Source organism: Cynocephalus volans, chromosome 8 (assembly GCF_027409185.1).
Source record: "Cynocephalus volans isolate mCynVol1 chromosome 8, mCynVol1.pri, whole genome shotgun sequence".
In the NCBI taxonomy this organism is placed as follows: domain Eukaryota; kingdom Metazoa; phylum Chordata; class Mammalia; order Dermoptera; family Cynocephalidae; genus Cynocephalus; species Cynocephalus volans.
The window spans coordinates 54,132,074-54,151,068 of NC_084467.1; the positions used below are offsets into that span (position 1 = coordinate 54,132,074).

The 18,995-nt window shown below is 32.0% G+C and overlaps 1 protein-coding gene across 3 annotated transcripts in view; it reads right to left on the reverse strand.

The window, feature by feature from the left end:
* ITGB3BP (integrin subunit beta 3 binding protein) overlaps nucleotides 1-18,995 on the reverse strand; it is a 66,644-nt gene that overhangs the window by 17,659 nt on the left and 29,990 nt on the right. For all 3 annotated transcript variants that reach the window (XM_063104066.1, XM_063104065.1, XM_063104064.1), the window contains one exon: nucleotides 9,944-10,013. In XM_063104066.1, coding sequence (XP_062960136.1) covers nucleotides 9,944-10,013 — 70 coding nt within the window. The remainder of the gene's footprint in view (nucleotides 1-9,943; nucleotides 10,014-18,995) is intronic.

An 18,995-nucleotide genomic window follows, 5' to 3' on the forward strand; every position in this document is an offset into this window, starting at 1 on the left:
CATAACTATATCTTCAAACTTTTTGACAAACATTTTCAACTAACCCCTAGAAACCATCATTTGAGCAGAAATCAATTCATAAGTCAACATTCTTTTGCATGATTGAATACTTAAAATACAATAAAGACAAACTCAGAATACTGACCAGTAGTTGCCCAAGTAAATTGTATACATTAAAAAAAGACAAAAATAAAAAACCAGTTCTGGCATAACTCACTACTATTAAAAAGATTTTATTTGGATTAGTATAGAAATAAAAAGGCACACCTAAAAAAGTTACTCTTCTGCCTACAAGAGAATAAACCAGTGATTAAAAAATAAGTTCCATATAATAGGAAGGATGGATTCTTCTGGTGATGCAATTGTTTTGTTTCTTGACTGTGGTGGTAGATACAAGAATCTACATGTGATAAAATTGCATAGAACTAAATACATACACACACAAATGAGTACATGTAAAACTGTATTAGTCCATTTCTGTTGCTTATAACAAAATACCTTAAACTGGGTAACTTATAAGAAAATTAAATTTACTGCTTACAGTTTCAGCAGCTGGGAAGTCCAAAGTCTAGGGAACACAACTGGTGGTGGCAACAGTGACCCAGGGGGTCGCACATGGTAGAAAAATGGCAGAGCAGAGAGACACTAAACTCTCATGTGCTCTCCTTTTAAAGGCCCCAGAACCACACCCCAACCACCAATATTAACCCTTGCACTACAGCAACGTCCTACAATCTAATCACCTCTTCAAGGCCCCACCTTTTAATTACTATAATAGGATTTCCCACCCTCAACAGTTACCGTGGGGATTTAAGTTTTGGGGGGACATTTAACCTAAGGCAAGAACTGAGGAAATCTGAATAAGATCAGTAGATTATGTCAATGTCAATTTCTTGGTCGTTATATTGTACTACAGTTTTGGAATATACTATCACATCAGGAAACTAGGTAAAGGGTTCCCATGATCTCTCTGTTTAACTCTCACAACAGCAGGTGAATCTATAATTATCTAAAAATAAAAAGTTCAATGAAAATAAACCTTACAGAAGGATAATCACCATTATTACATTTTCAAAGCAATAGCAGCAGCAGCAGCAGCAGCAGATTGACAAGAGGAAAACAAGCCAATGGCAGTGAATTGTATATTTTCCTTGTAAAACATTAAGAATATGGAAATTCACATAAAATATTAATGTGTAGTTTTTTTTTTTTTTTATAAATGGGCGTTATTGACATGACACTAACTGCTTGTTTTCTGATAAAAATTTTTTTTAACCCAGAACACAGAACTGTATTTTCCTGTTGAGAGAATTCTTACATTTAAAATTCTCTGTTGATTAAGAGGGAATGATTTCTGAAAATATTCTTAAATGAAAAAAGTAAAGTGCGCAAGAGTATATATGTCATCTTTTGTATAAGAAGAGAAATAAGAAAAAATAAAATTGCTTCATTTTATAAAAATAAACTTAGGAAAGGTAAACAAGAAACTAATGAATTTGGTTACCTACAGGGAGTAGGTAGAAGGAATGGGGGAGGGAGTAACACTTCTCTGAATATACTTTTTTTGGTATAATTTTGACTTTTAGAACCATATTAATGTTCTATATAATAAAAAAATAAAGTGAAGTAAAACACAATGAGAGAAAGAATAGAATCCAGACAGAAACAAGAGAACCTGCATATTTCAAACGAATAACTAATTCTTCAAACAAAGAACTAATTCTAATAAATTTTGAATATTCAATCTAAAGACAAAAAATACTGCAAGCAAATGCTTAGCAGGTTTGTTTTTAGCAGTGCTATGCATGCAGGAATTCTGAAACTATTTTGTGTATGTTATAAGGTCAAGGAAATGTGCAAATTTATGGCTGTTCTTAGGACACAGAGATATGTTTGAGATGAGATAGAAATATGGAAAAAGGGAAGGAAAAACCCTGAATCACTACGAACTGATGAATTTTAAAAAGGCCAACTAGAAGAAGGCCAACTAAGAGAGGAATGACAGAGTTAGAAAATCACTGTGCAATCATTCTCGTAATATCATCAATGTATCTATGATAAAGCTACTGGGTGAAACAGTCTTAAAGTACCTCCATGAAAAATCTTTATTAATTACAAGGAGAAAATGATTAATTTTATAGTAGATAAACCTGGTGAACATCGCCGTAATCAAGTGATTGAAGTCCATCAATAGGACAAAATATATCCTGATGTAACGCACTGAGAAGGACACAACATTCTTCTATAATACTTTTTCTTGCCAAAAAATGCACAACACAAATAATGACAAAACATCAGACAAACCCAACTGAAGAACACTGTACAAAAAAAGGCCTGTACTTTTAAAAAATATCACTATCGGAGAAGACAATGAAAAATTTAAAAACTGTTCCAGATTAAAGGAAACTTTAAAAACTATTATGCAATGTATGATCTTGCATTGAATCCTGGATCAATGGAAAAATTGCAATAAAGGACATTGCTGAGAAAATTTGAATATGGACTATATTTTAGATAACAGTAATTATATCAATGTTAAATGTCCTGATTTTAATATTTGTACTATGGTTAAATAAAATACTATTCTTCTTCTTAAGAAATACACACTAAAAGACTTAGTGGTAAGAAGGTAGGTTTGCAACTTAAATATTCGGACAAAAAAATTTTGAGTACATATGTATGTGTGTGCGCACGTGTAACAGGATAAAAATACACATGACAAAATGTTAACAATCTGTGAATCTGAGGGAAGGGTTCAGGCGTTCTTTGTAATATTCTTGTAAATTTTCTGCAAATTTGAAATTATTTAAAAATCTAAAGTTTAAAAAAATTCTTCGAGCTGTTATCAGCTTAGAGAAGATATTTGCAAACATTTTACCAGTGGAAAATCTTGTAGTTTTTAAGCATCTTTTTTCTAACTCTACTTCAAAAATTTGTGTATTATTAAGGGTCTCAAGGTTTTGGTTTAAATAAAATTAAATATTTGTAGAAATAAGTGAAGCATGTTGCTATTTAATTTGTATTTTTACTGCACTTAACATTTTTATCAAAATAAGAATTTTAAAAGGGTATGAGATTCAACTTTTAAATGAACATTACAATAAAAATTAAAAACAGAATTAAGAGAGTTAAAAATGTAAGTAAAATGATACACCCATTAATCACTGATTACTTTCACAAGAAGACATTTTGCTGGAATTCTTTTTCTAAAAAATAAATCTTTTTTTTTTTTTTTTTTAGGCTGGCCAGTACAGGGATCAAACCCTGGACCTTGGTGTTATGAGCACTGGTCTAACCAACTGAGCTAACCTGCTGGCCTAAAATAAATCTTTTATTTGAATTATAAACAACCTATTGCAAACAAAATGCATGAGGGTACTTCAAAAAGTTCGTGGAAAGATTTGTATTATCTTTCAATTTTATTTTTTTCCATTTTTTGAAGTAATTTCGTTATCTGGCATGGTAATTTCTTTCTTTCACCACGCTGCTGGCTAGAAAAGTTGGGCTTTAATTTCCCCCTTTCTGCCACATATGTAAGCAACTTTGTAAAAAGAAACTAGATTAATAATTTATTAAAAATTAGCTCAATATTTTCTTATTTCCCTTGCTGGAATGCTTAAAATAACTTTAATTTTATTGCTAGGTAAATACTGACATAGAAATATTGTGATTCACTAGCCTTTAAAAATACAGAAGCTTATTTTGAAACTTGCTTTGCAGTCATTTTTACTTTACTTTTATTATTAACATTTACTGAGTTCTTATATGAGAAAATATTAGACTCTATTTATTCTGATTTGCTAAGAATGTATTTTAAAAGCATCCTACTTTCTAAATTATAGTTATCTTCTAGTTTTGTAGAATCTAGCTATTAGACATACTTATAGGTCATGCTGGCCTTCACAATACCATGCTGTGTTCTAATAACTTATTTACATGTCTTTCTCCCATTATTCATGTGTCTATCTCCTATTCTCCCAGAAGACTGTAGGTTCCTGAAGGAACAAAACAGGTTTTATTCATCTGTGTAGCACCAGCACCTGGCTCAATATTTGGCATCAATGTGAAATATATATATATCTTTGTTGAATGAATGTATAAACGGTCATTTTATTTCTATTTTCTCATAATTTAATAATTACTGATCTGAGGATCATAAGCAGATGCCTATTTTTTCTGTACTGCATCAAAGATCTGAGATGTGACCAAGCATCAGTAGAAGTAAATGACCCTAAGAGAGATTTACAAACATCTTGTGATGGTATCAGGTTATATACTAATCCAATTTTTCCACACTTGTGTTTCATGGAATACTCATAATTCTGTGAAAAATGGTTGGGGGAGGGAGGTTTGCATAGTTAAATGTGTTTAGGAAATTACTGGGTTAAATCAAGTTGAAAAGGTTATTCACTTCAGAATGTCTCAAGAATTTAGGCTAAGCCAGTGATTTTCAAAGGGGGGCAATGTGGCCCTCTATGGAACAGCTGTCAAAGTCTGGAGACATTCTGATTGTGAAAAGTGTTGGAGAGAAGGAGGATGCTACTGGCACCTTAAGAGTAGAGGCCAAGTATTCTGTTAAACATTCTAAAATATACAGGAGAACTTCCACCACAAAGAATTATCCAGCTCAAATGTCAATAGTGTTGAGGTTGTGAAACTCTTAAGTAACCTAATGTACTGTATTAAACTTCTTTTAGAAGATTAAATGATTAAAAGACTGAAGGCAGACCTATTTATCTTTTCAGGCAAAAAGGGGCATTTATTGGAGGAATACTAGTTTATCTCCCATAATTGAGGGAAGGCTGAGATTCAGCAAGGCTTCAGGGACAACAGGAAGACATCAGAAAGCAAATATGACTCTGTCTCATGCCTCTCTTCTCTCTGGCTATAGCTTCTTTCTCTCCCATTGCAAACCAGTTTATCTACACGGTGAACATGGCTGCCATTTATGACTTTGCTTAACAATCTCCATCTGAGAAGTATTGGCTCTTTTCCTACTTCCAACATTATTAATTGTGTGAAATAACTAATTGACTGGGCTTGGGTCACATGCCTATCCCTGGACCAATCAACTATCCAGTTAGTGGGATCATGTAAGAATATGGGAGTCTTGCAATAAAGTGCCACATTACTAGAATGGGGTGAGGAGTTATGTTGAGAATGCTAAACCCAGCAGGAAGAGATGCTGGGCAGACAAAATAAGATGGTATACCATAGTGTTAGTTACTCTCGCACAATGATTAAAAGCAGTCTACCAGATGTGAAGTTTTGTTAAGCTGTTATTTTACCTCTCTCAACTTCAGTTTCTTCACCTATATAAGGGCAATGACATTACCTCACTGGGTTGTTGAAAGGAGTAAATGTGATAATATATGCCTGGCACATGGTAAGTACTCAGTAATTACTAGCTATTATTACCTATGTCTAGTCACTGTGCTTTGTAAATATTTAAGGGAAAAATATCTCCTTTTCTCTTATCTATTTGAACACAAAATTATGTTTTAACCCCATGAACACCTATGAACACTTCCAGAGATGTAAATGTTCTACAGAATATAGTATGGAAAATGCCATTTAATATAACCCAGACCAGGCAATGCAGTCCAAAAGTTAAAATCTACTCAATCAATTATAACATGTCTGAAGAAACTGCTGGTGTTGTTCAAGATTTTATTTACAGAACAGTTTGGTTGTCTTTTGATATAGAAATAAAAGAAGGGACAGAGTTCACATAAGTGTACTACTCAGTTTTCACAAACTGAACATACCTGGGCAATCAGCACCCAGACCGAAAAAGAGAACATTACCAGCATCTCAGAAGCTCACTTCTTGCTTCCTACCAGTCTCTGTCCCCTGCAAGAGCAACCACTATTCTAACTTTTAACAGTATTGATTAGTTTTGCGTATTTTTTTGTATTTTGTAAAAATGGAATTATACAGTATGGGGATTAGCCAGTTTTCTGTCACTGATAACAGAACACCTAAAACTGGGTAATTTATAAAGAAATATAATTTATTTCTTAGTTTTGGAGGCTGGGAAGGTTGAGGGGTAACGTCTGGTGAGGGCCTTCTTCCCTGGTAGAAAGTCTCTACAGAGTCCATGGCGATGCAGGGTATCACAAAGGCTGAGCAAGAGAGCACATCCCCACATGCTTTCTTCCTTTCCTTTTAAAGGCCCTGGTCTAATCCATGATAATCCATCAAACCATTAATCCATTAATCCATGAATGGGCTAATCCATTCATGAGGATAGAGTTCTCACAATCCAATCACCTCCCAAAGTCCCCACCTTTCAAATATCATAGTCTGATTTCCCACCCTCTTAACACTGTTACAAAGGAGATTAAACTTTAATGAGTTTTGGGGGGACATTCAAATGATAGTATTCCACCTCTGGTGGAATGGAATTATATAATATGTAATTTTTGTGTCCAGTTTTTCCCACTCAACATTATATTTGTGATATTCAGCCATATTGTTGTTTTTAGTTGTAGATCATTTTCACTGTAGTCTATTAGATAAATACCATAATTGTTTATCCATTCTACTACTGGTGGACATTTGAATATTTTCAAACATAACGTTACTATGAATAAGGCTGCAATGAACGTTATAGTATTTCTATTGATGAATATATGTATACAAGTCTGTTGGTTGTATACCCTGGAGCAGAATTTCTGGGCCATAGGGTATGCACACATCCAGGTTTAGCAGATGTTGCTAAACAGTTTTCCAAAGTGACTTTTATCTATTTATACTCCCACCAGCAGTTTATGAGAGGTCCAGTTGCTCTATATCCTCACCCAAGAGGAAAATCTACCTGGTATTTTCCTTTTTCATTTTAGCTTTTCTAGTGAAGATGTAGTGGTACTTCACTGAGGTTTTAATTTGCATTTCCCTGATGACATTTCCCAGTTGAATACCTTTTCATATGTTTACTGGTTTATATGAATATCTTTTCTTGTGAAGGGCAGTTCAAGTCTTTTGACCATTTTTCTATTCAATTTTCTTGCACATATCTCACATTTTGTGGGCAGTATTTTCACACTAGAAAAAGTTTCTTTTCATAAAGTTTTAAAACAGTCCAATTTATCAATTTTTTCCTTTTATGGTTGGTCCTTTACTTTCCCAAGTCATGAAAGACTGTCCTATATTTTCCCCTAAAAACTTTATTCTTTCACCTGTCACATTCAGGCCTTCAATCCACCTGGAATTGATTTTTATGTGTGGTGTGAGGTAAGGGTCCAAATATAATTTTCCCCTTACTGTAAACAAAGTGACAGTGCTATCTTTTATGGAAGATATCAGTTATTTAGGCAGAAATACCTAAACTGTGGAGAAAGGGATATATATAGCTAATCCAGCTAAACAAAAATATTCTTTAAAATATCTTATTCCCTTAATTCTAAGTCTCAGATTACTCAACATCTTTAAAAAACTTCTTTTTATTGGAATTGACTGACTTTCAGGAGGAGGTACCCTGAGAAAATTACTGATGTTAGATATTCTATCAATAAAGTTCTCATAATAAAATGCCATTCTCATTATACATCAGTTTTTCCTGAGATTGATTAGGACTGGTTAATTCTTCATGCCTCAATACTTCATGGTGAGTTTCTAAATTTGTATAGTGTAGGACCAAACACTGAATCCAGAGTGACTCCACAAGATACTGAAGCCCAGTAAAATGTTCTAAAAGCAGGTCCCTTGCTTCTTTTCTAATGGCTCTAAGCCACATGATATTTTATAAAGAAAAAAATGAAATGAGAATATAGCCAAAGCATAACATAAAATGTTATGATCATTTAAAACTAATCCACAAAAGTGAAATGTTCAGTTTAATCTGGGATTTTAAAAATCTAAGTCTTTAGAATGATTTAACAAAATAAAAGAAACCTAAACAAATAGAATAAAGAACCCATTACTAAAGCTAAAAAATGGTTTTACTAACTAGGACTGAGTAATTTTATAATGAATGGAAAAAACAATCAGAAATACATCATTTTTATATACTGTAAAATATCTCAGCTTAAATTCACTAATTCTAACTAACACCATGGATCATGGAGTGATATATATATAAATACTAGGAATCTTTAGAAACAAATATTGAGAGAAATCAATAATTTAAATAAATACAGGCAAATTCCTAAGTGACCCATAACAAAGGTTCTTGCTCCTCTCTTGCTACTTGAAAGCAAACTACCATGATAACTATTGTAAAAAATATCTGAGTTCCAAGCAAATTGATGGGTTCAGAAGAGGGAAAGAAACTAAGTGGAGCTGATTTTAGGGAAAAGCAACAGGTAAGTTTGCTTGCTTACATGGTATCACTTCTGTCCAAAACATTTCCTCCTTTATTGCCTACTTATACTTTATGTAACTGTGTAAGAAATTCATTTGGTTTAGCAGGCATCTGCTTTCAAATACATTATCTGTAATTCATAAATTGTTATTTGCTACTTGCTTTCACTGTATATTCTTTTGTACAATTTCAGTTTTTTACTATGTACATATATTGCCTATTTTTAAAAAAATCAAATAAATAAAACAAAACCAGAATGCTTTTCTCTTAATATCTAATTGAGATCGGTTTCACTGAGAAAATGGGAGCTTTGATTAGGAGAAGGAAGAAGTGGTAATTTACAGCAAAACTATTTGTAGGGTAGGAAGACAAACATGAAAATAATTGGAGCTGGGGGAGAATGGCTAGGGAAAACAGCTACTAAAAGCAAATAGAGTGGAATTGTGATAGATGTAGGAGATGCCTAACAGTGAGGCTTCTTTGACAACCTCTTCCCTTTATCCCTATGGTACTCTAAATAGCAAATAGTGTCCACATCTTTTAATCTAGACTACTACCAATTAATACTATAGTTCAGCTACATTGTGAAATATAGTCGTCTTGGGTCGCTTAACAACAGGGATACCTTCTGAGACATGGATTGTTAGGCGATTTCATTGTGTGAACATCACAGAGTGTACTTACACAAATCTACATGGTACAGCCTACTATATACCTCCAGCTCCACTGTAATCTTATGGGACCACCATCATACATTGTACATGCAGTCCATCACTGACCAAAATGTTGTTATGTGGTGTATTACTATAAATAGACTTGTGACCTGACCTGGGGTTGCAACCACAAAATATCACATTATTTGTATGGAAAACACATTCTGAGTTCCACACAAATGATTTTTTAAAGTTTTTTAAACATCATCTATTTCTAAAGTAAGAAGATAATCAACTTACAATGTAAGACCATAAGCTTCCAATGGGAAGAAACTTCATTTTCCTCATCTTTACCCTTCAATATCCATCGTAGAGTGTGGCACACAGAAGATATACTGAAATGGTAAATGAGCTGAACATATGAACTACTTTGAAAATTTAAGCCCCTGTTCTGCTTAATTCAATCCTTCCAGGAAAAAGATATAAATATTCTTTCCGGGATACACAGGCAACAGCTTTCTGCAGATAAGGCCTGGCAGGTCAATATGAAAATGTTTGGCTGCTGACATGGAAGCCTTCTAGGTTCCTCTAGATCCCTTAGTCTGCTGGCTTCACTGTGTTCCTAACTCTGTCCTGAACCAGCTATTTGCCAGGCATTACATTCCCAGACAATGTAGTACTTCTTCATCCATGTAAATCTGAAATGGGCCTTTTCCTCAGTTTTACCCTAAGCCGTACTATTATGCATAGGCTGAGAGAACTGGGCTAAGTATTAAAATGAAGGCATTAATACGTCACCATTATCTGAGCACTGCACAACACATCACAAATAAGGTTATTTTACTTTTTTAGGAAAGAATACTTCAGCTCAGGTATAAATTATTAATTTCTACAAATAGGTGATTTCTCGTATATTAACACTTTAACAAGTAAGACCCTTTTCCTGCATGACATGTATATATAATTTCAAAAACAACAAACTTACTCATCATCCTCTTTTGTTGTAGATTCCTCTCTTTCAGTTAAACTGAGGTAATTCAATTTTTTTCTCTTTCCTATATGCATGTAATAAAGAAAAGAACAAAAAATTAAGGGAGAAATCATCAACTCTTAAACAGAAAATAAAAGAGTGGAGAAATAAAAGGGAGGTAAGAAATAAAAAGTATCCGGGCCGAACCCGTGGCGCACTTGGTAGAGTGCTGCGCTGGCAGCGCGGCGACGCTCCCGCCGCGGGTTCGGATCCTATATAGGACTGACCGGTGTACTCACTGACTGAGTGCCGGTCACGAAAAAACGACAAAAAAAAAAAAAAAAAAAAAAGAAATAAAAAGTATCCTATTTTGGTTTTTTCATTTCCCATTCTTCTAATTTTTTTATTCATGATGATATTATATAGAAAAAAATAATCTTTTGAATGAAATTTCCACTGGGGTTTGGTATATTAAAGAGAAAACTAGAGAAATCCAACTTGATAATATAATTAGATTAAAATACATTAGTAAACTTTACTATTTGAAGGACACTTTCACCAAATATTTTAATCAAAAATATGTTAAGCCTTCCAGTTTGCATTATTTCAACTTTTTTTTTTTTTTTGGTCAAAGTTAACAACAAGGGATTCATAACATTAATGCCTAGAAAACAGTTAAGTTCCTTGTGATACCATAGTAAAATAAATTTGATTTTAGGGGTAAAAGTGCCTGACACTTTATTTTTTTAATTGGCAAATAAAAATTGTATGTATTTATAGTGTACAACATGAAGTTTTGATATATTTATACATCACAGAATGGCTAAATCAGGCTAATTATCATATTTATTACTTCACATACTTATTTTTTGGTGGTGAAAACACTTAAAATCTATAATCTCAGCAATTTTCAAGTATACAATACATTGTTATTCACTATAGCCACCATATTATACAACAGATCTTCTGAACTTTTTTCTCCTAGCTAACTGAAATTTTTTATCCTTTGACCAACATCTCCCATTGCCCTTCCTTCCCTACTACCAGCCGTAGTAACTACCATTCTACTCTCTGTTCTATAAGTTTGACTTTTTTAGATTCCAAATATGAGTGAGATCATGTAGTGTTTGTCTTTCTGTGCCTGGCTTATTTCACTTAACATAATATCTTCCAGGTTCATCCACGTTGTTGCAAACGGCAGGATTTCCCTATTTATAAAGGCTGAACAGTATTCCACTGTGTATATATACCACATTTTCTTTACCCATTCATCCACGGGTGGACACTTAGGTTGATTTCATATCTTGGCTATTGTGAGTAATGCTACAATGAACATGGAAATGCAGACATCTCTCTGACATACTGATTTCATATTCTTTGGATATATACCCAGTAGTGGGATTGCTGGATCGTGTGGTAGTTTAATTTCTAATTTTTTGAGTACCCAAATCTTTAAATGCTTATTTATTTAGTAAATCCTTGGAAAGTTCTTTATCGTGCCTACTAAAATATATCATTCATTATAGTATTTTTTTAGGTAATAATAAAAGAAATAAATGGTCACATTCTGTTTAAAATGCTATGTAATTATCTAAGACAATGGCTTATCTAAACTTTTACATTTCACAAGTTGACAGAGGCACAAGTGAAGACACAGGATGTAACTAAATCATAATCTTACAAATGGGTTGAAATGTAAATTCGATTTTACAGCTCTAGTACAAAATGATGTTTGTACTTAGTGGTCAAGCAGACAATTGTTTTATGAGCTGACTATTTAATTGTTTGTTCTAGAGTACTTTGTACTCTATAATAGTTTAACATGTTTGAGGTAAAATAAGCAAGCATTTGAGGACATTTAGTACAGTTAAGATTTTCAGTGTCTTAACATATATTGGCTTTTGATAAATGTTCACTGAATGAACAAACAAGCAAACGAACACTCCAAACTCTTTACTACTAATGAAAAACAACAGAAACCACTTTTAGAAATGCATAAAGGGTGGCATCCTCCTCACACTACATATTTTCATGTAGTTCCATTTTTTCAACAACTGGCACTGAACTATTATTTAATGTTCTTATTATTTTACCAAAAATTGTTTGATAAAATGTATCATGAAAACTGTTGCTTGCACTCTCCAACAGAAATACACTGTGAACCACTTATGTAATTTTAAATCTAGTAGCAAAATTAAAAAAAAAAAAACAGATAAATAAATCTTAATATTTTAACTCAATATTTCTAAAACATACAACTTTAACGTGTAATCAATATAAAGTTATTAATGAGATAATTTATATTCTTTTTTCACGCTAAGTCTTAAAATGTGGTGCATATTTTACACTTACAGTATATCTCAATTCAGACTAGCCACATTCCAAATGCTCAATATCCACATGTACTGGATATTATAGCTCTTGGTAATACTGCAAGGAGGATCCAATGCTTCCAGATGAAACCAAATACACAGATAATATGAAAGCAATTTAATTTTTCAATTGTAACTTATTAACATATTAAGAAATACACTATTATCTGGAACAGACTTTCCAGTGCTACTTTACATTTTTTCCCTTCATTTAATTTTTATTCCATTACTCTTATTTGCTCCTATTACTAGGAGAAAAGCTTATTTAAAGTATATTTTCTATTCTCTGGTACTTATAATGTTATTGGGTAAACTGAATCAGAAACTGATTAACAATAATTTCCCTCATTGTTACTTTGTCCCTTATGCCTTCCTCCCTCAAAAAAAAAAAAAAAAAAAAAATCCTATCATAATTAAACTGTTAGCTCAAAATATTCTCTAATGGCAAGGAGAAAAAAAACTTTTGATTTAGAAATTTTTCTTTAGTACTAGTTATTTTTCTTGTTTATTAACTTTTCATTATTTGATTAGTCTATCCTATCCTATTAAATTCTAAACAGAATAAATTAATATTGCTAAAAGCCTATTTAGTAAAGGATGTAAGGGGAAAAGAGTAACAATATTTTATTTATGATTTTAGAGAACTTTGGGGAAGTCCATTAAAATCTGTTTCTCTCTAAAAAAAACCAACCCCCACCAAAACTGAAAATGCTCCTATATCATAGAAAACCACAAATGAAAACCATAGATATACATTTAACCTTTATTTCAGAAAATCTTTACCTGAAGATTAATACTAATTTCCTGAATTTTGTTCTTTCCTGTCTGCATTCAGTAAATTTCCAAAATTAAATATGAAAATTACTTTGCTCCTTTAACTTATAATTCATTTTCACATTTCAGCACCAGTAGTCAGTAATGGTAGGTGAGAAACAGTAAAAAGAGCTTTATTTGAATATCCAAATGCCTTTCTAAACATTTTTATTATTGTAAAAGATCTAGTCAGACACCTCACCCTATAAAATGTAGAACAATAACATTAATCTCAATCTTCCATGTAAGAACTTACGTTTTTAAATACTTTCAATTATTAAATAGTTTTACTGTATCAAAGAATAACACCTGGATCAGTTATCAAAGACTATTGAGTAACATATTAACATTGAGTAACATTTTAAAATATTAAAAGTTTTCCAGTTGCTTTATAATTACTTTCCTTTATTTCACTCCATTCTATTAAAAAAATAAACACAATGAACATATACTAAAGGGCTGTGAAGTCTATACGGCATTTTTCTTGCTAGGTTATATATATAATGTTAACAAACGGTTGTGTACTTGACTTTAAGTGCAGTTTCACAAAACACTGATGATAAATGTACCATCATTGAATCTGGACTGTATTCAGAACTTGTATCTGAACTTTCTGGTAAGTCTCCAGGGATCCCTTTCCCTAACTAATGGATTATGTTTGGAAGTACAACCAATTGATGATGTTGATAATGACTAACACTTACACAGTATTTATTTGAGAGAGGCAATATTTTAAACATGTTACAGACAATAATTAATTTGCACAACAATTCTGAAGTAGTCACTCTTGTTTCCATTTTATAGATGATAAGATAGAGGCAAAGAATGGTTACCTAACTTATCCAAGTCCATAAAGTTAATGAGTGGCAGAGTGAGAATCCAACCCAGCCATCTGGCTATAAAGACTCTACTCTTAACCATGATGCTATGATTATTTATTAATAGATTAAAGTCCAAACAGGTTTAGGCTGGTATCATAATACTTCTAGATAGATATGCTTTACAGTTGGCAAATATCACGGGCATCATTTTGATCTCAAACCTCTTAAGAGTTGGGGAAAGGCTTGATGATCCACAGAAGTTCAAGTGATTTGTCTAAGGACACACAAGTAAATAACTTTTTTAAAAAAGAGTTACTTACAGAGTAACAGCAAGGTCAAGGGTTCGGATCTCATACAGGCCAGCCATCAAAAAAAAAGTTACTTACAGATCAAGTTGGGGCTTGTAGGCTAAGAGGTGAATGGGATCCTGATATGATCCGCTTATTCTTTTAATTAACCTAATTAATATTATTAAAAAAGAGTGGAGAGTGAAGAACCATGATCAACTCACATAAAGTAACAATTTTAATGGTTCTTTGTTTTTTATTAAAAATGAAAATACCTTTATTAACTCCCATAGGAAGAAATGTAATATTCTTAAAATATTACCTAATTACTGAATAAGAAGGTACCAATGAGAAAACTGGAATTGCTTTTTACCTACTAAAATATTTGTAATATAGTAATATTTGAGAAGCAACAAAAAAATATAAGGGCATAAAGAATAAGTATGGCTTGCAACAATAAATATGCTAATAAAAAAAATCTTTCACCCAAATTAGATTGTGGACCACATTAAGAAGCACTTGGCTTGCATATTTCAAATTGCTTACCACAGATTTAAATTTTTTGCAGACAGTAGTTTATCAGATCTTATGGAATACATATTGTTTGTTTCTTCTCCCACTTGAAAAAAAAGAAAAGAAACAGTCTTGGCAGAGGCCTACCATTTTATTAGACCTTCAAGAACCAGCTTTTGATTTTGTTGCTTTTATTATTGCCCTATTTTCTATTTAATAATTTCTATTCGTATTTTACTATTTCCTTTCTTTTACTTTTTTGGGTTTACTCTATAAATTCCTTTTCAGTGTTTCCAAGTTGAATGCTTGACTCATTAGTTTTTAATCATTCTTCCTTTTAAATATATGCATTTGTAAGTATAAATTTTCCACTAAGAACTGCATTAGTAGAATTTAGGTATAACTTTTTCCTCTAAGTGCCTACATGTTTCATTATCATTAAATTCTAAATATTTTATACTTTCTATTATGATTTTTCTGATCAATTAATTAATTAGAAGTCTCTTGGTTTCCAAACACAGGGGCTAAAATTTTTGGAAGACTGCCCTTTTTTTATTGATTTCTAATTATACAAAATTTTGGTCAGAACATGTGACCTGCATAACAGCAATTTTTTGTACAGTGAGACTTCCTCTATGATTCCAAATTGCTTATAGTTCTGTGAAAGTTCTATGTGTGTTTTATTGTAAGTGGCACATTATACCTGTCTGACCACTGCTCATCAGATCAAGCTTGCTAATTGTGCTCAAATTGTCTATATCCTTCTTAACCTTTTATCTGCTTCATCAGTTTCTGAAAGAGGTAGTTTTAAATATTCCACTATGATTGGGACTTTATCAGTTTTTCCTTGTTATCCTGTCATATTTCATCATGTTTTGTTTGAGTTTTTGTTTTAGATGCAGATATGTCTCAGTATTCTTTTATTTTTCCAGTGGTGAATATTTTTCTCTATGTAAAGTTTGTATTCTTTTCAATATAGGCTTTTTGCCTTAAAGTCTGTTTTTAAGGCCTGTATTAATATTAATATTCTTATATCAACTACCAGCTTTTTGTAAAACCTAATATTTGCTGTGTTTTATTTTTCTATCCCTTTATATTTAATTGCCCTGTCTTTTCTTAAAGTGTCAATAATAACAATAATAAAAGTAGTTAAAATATGTACTGCACATATAGTATATACCAGGCACTGTTTTAACTGCCTTTTGTGTATTAATTCATAATTTTCACAATGATTCTGAGGTAGGTAAAAATTACTATTTTTCCCATTTTACAGGCAAGTAAACAAAACTCAGTTAACAAGCCAACTGATAGATATCCCATCATCTGCCTAAAACTACAAGGATCTTAAAACACTTTAACTCCTACTTGCTCCTTCCATGTTTTACATGCTAGTATGGTCTATTATTTGTTTTTAACAACCTCTAAAATTGTTTAATTTTTGCTTTATAGTCAGCAAAATTTGTAATTAGATTTTGTAATTAAACTTACAAAAAGAATTGCCAACATGATTGTTAATTTATTTTTTTCACCACTGCTCTTTGCATTCTACTCCTTTACTTGAAGTTCAATTTGCTTCTTACAAAAGTGAATTCTTTAGTACTTCGTGAGGACCTGTGAATGGCAAACTCTCTGAGACTAAAAAATATCTTTAATTCATTCTCACTTCCTGAATAAAAATTCAACTGTGATTCTTAGTTGGTATTTATTATTCCAATTCCTGCTGCAAGAATTGATACTAAGTCTACTAATCAGTCTGTCTTTTCTCCGGCTGACTTTAAAATTTTCTTTTAGTCTTCACTGTTCTGCAGTTTTACCACGATATGACCAGGTGTGAATTTAATTTACCCTGCCCAGACTAAGCATGCTATTTTAATTTGGAAATTCCTATCGTTCCTTAATTATGAAAAGAATTATCTTAGAATACTGCCTCTGCCCATTCTCTCCAGTTTCTCCTTTTGGAATGCCTATTTGAGAGATGTTGGAGTTTCTCATTCTGACCATCATTTCTCTTTACTGTTTTATCTCATTCTCCATCTCTTTATCTCTCTGTACTACAGTCTGGGTGATTTCCACAAATCTACTATCCAGTTAACGAGTACTCTCTTTGACTATGCAAATTTGTTCTTTATCCTTCTACCTTCATTATTAAATAACAAGTCCAAAGTACACTTGGGAGTAAAGAGGAAAATTTACCATTCTTTCTCTCTTTTCTAAAATGCCTAATAGTTTGGAGAAATTTGCTAAGGATTGGGGGAGGGAAGCAATATAATGATATACACACATATGCACATGTACATAAATACGATATATAAATGAAATAATCACACACACATATATACAAACCCATATATCTATCTCTTAAATGTATATATATATATCTATCTGTTAAATGTATAAACTAAAGAGTTGAAACAAATCATCCCAGTTTTTGGCCAATGTAGAATCTAAGTAGAGGAGAGACACAGAACCAGATTTTTCCTCCTTTTATAACTACAAATGGATTTAAATCTAATATTAAGTCTTCTGTTCACATAGTACATGGTTCAATGTATACAGAAAGTACATATACATATCTGAAGGAAGAATACTCCATGTGGAAAGAACTGCGAGTGCAATGACTGTGGCAGGAAGGGGTTCAGCATGATTGACAAATAGCAAGAAGGTAAAAGTGGCTAAAGTAGTGTAAACATGGGAAGAGTAGTAGAAAATGAGGCTGATGAGATGGTCGGGTATTAGATGAATGTATGGTCTTAAAAGTCATGATAGGGTTTTTCATCTTATCCTAAGTTTGAAGGAAAGTGAGTAATATCTAAAATGTCTTTGAAAATGTTATTTACATTTTACATTATGTTTTGTACAAGGCTTAAAAAGTGGGAGTTGTTAATAGAGGTTATTACCTCATTTGGAACTTAAATGACTTCGTAAGTCATATTTTATTTATATGAACTTAAGTTACTTCATAAGAGTCAGACTTTCTTACTTGTAAAACCTGTACAAAATGACATATTAGGATGAGCAATGTAATGTTTACAAAGGATATAATCTGATAAGGATTCTCCTGTTTTGAGACTTCTATATGTGAGATATACATATTACAAAGTACGTAAAACATACATGTACAGTTTAATGAATAACTAGAGTGAATCGGTGTAACCACCACACAGGTCAAAAAATAGAATATTGCCAGTACCTCAGAAATCCTTGATAACTAACGTTTTAAAAAAGAGCTTACTTAGTACTATAATCTGTGATAATTATCCACTTGAATGTCAACTGAAATCACGTGAACAATCTTTACGGGCAAAGAAATGTTCCCTTAAGTCCATACTTAATTTCAACATGGAAGCTGAGTATATATTAACTTAAAATTTACTCACATTCAGTATAGTGAGGTGCAATCTCTAAGGCACTCATTTTTAACTAAAAAGAAAGATACATCAGGTTTATAAAAAACAGAACTATGGAACTTGAAGAAAATGTATACATCTTCATACATTTTTGTGCAAGTAAACCTAATAGAAATAGCTTTAAGACTAAAAAGCATTTGGTTAAAGTAAAGTCAAAGATATTCAAAAGTTTAAGATCTCATGTGTTTCAGTACAACAAATTAGGTAAAATGAGGAGACTGTTTCTGTGTAGCTTCTAGTATATGGTTAGCACTGAATTAATGTTAAACAATAAAATATGAATTAGGCTAATTACAGCATATCTAAAATACATTTTATTAAATTTCAGCCTATTTAAAATTTTATATTGTAGAAACTGGCATGTCACTGATTCATGACCTTTCTCAACACAGAAAAAGTAAACCTATGAAATTGAAATTTGAGTTTTTAAATAAATTTTTTAGCAATAACCTACCAGAAAACAACAAATATATATTATCAAAATGAATAAAAAACTTACTAAAATTAGGTGTTTCTCTGGAATATTTTATAAACCTTTTGCAAATGCATTTGAAATAATAAAGAAAAAGAAGGGAGTGAAATATAATAAAGGCAAGTTATATAAAGATACACTAAATGTGGATAAAACTAAATGAACAACATGGATAAAAATAATATTTAGAAGTATCACTTTTAAACTGGAGTGCAGCAGTACCTGAGTTATGTGCCCTTTAATTTATGCACATGATGGATAGCTTGTTAAGGAGTATATCTGTAACTATTATAATTGATAGTAGCTGAAGGCAGTCAAGCCATAATTTCTATTTAATGGATGGGACAGTAAGGGAACAAAGCCTGCAGGAGCATTTTAAAGT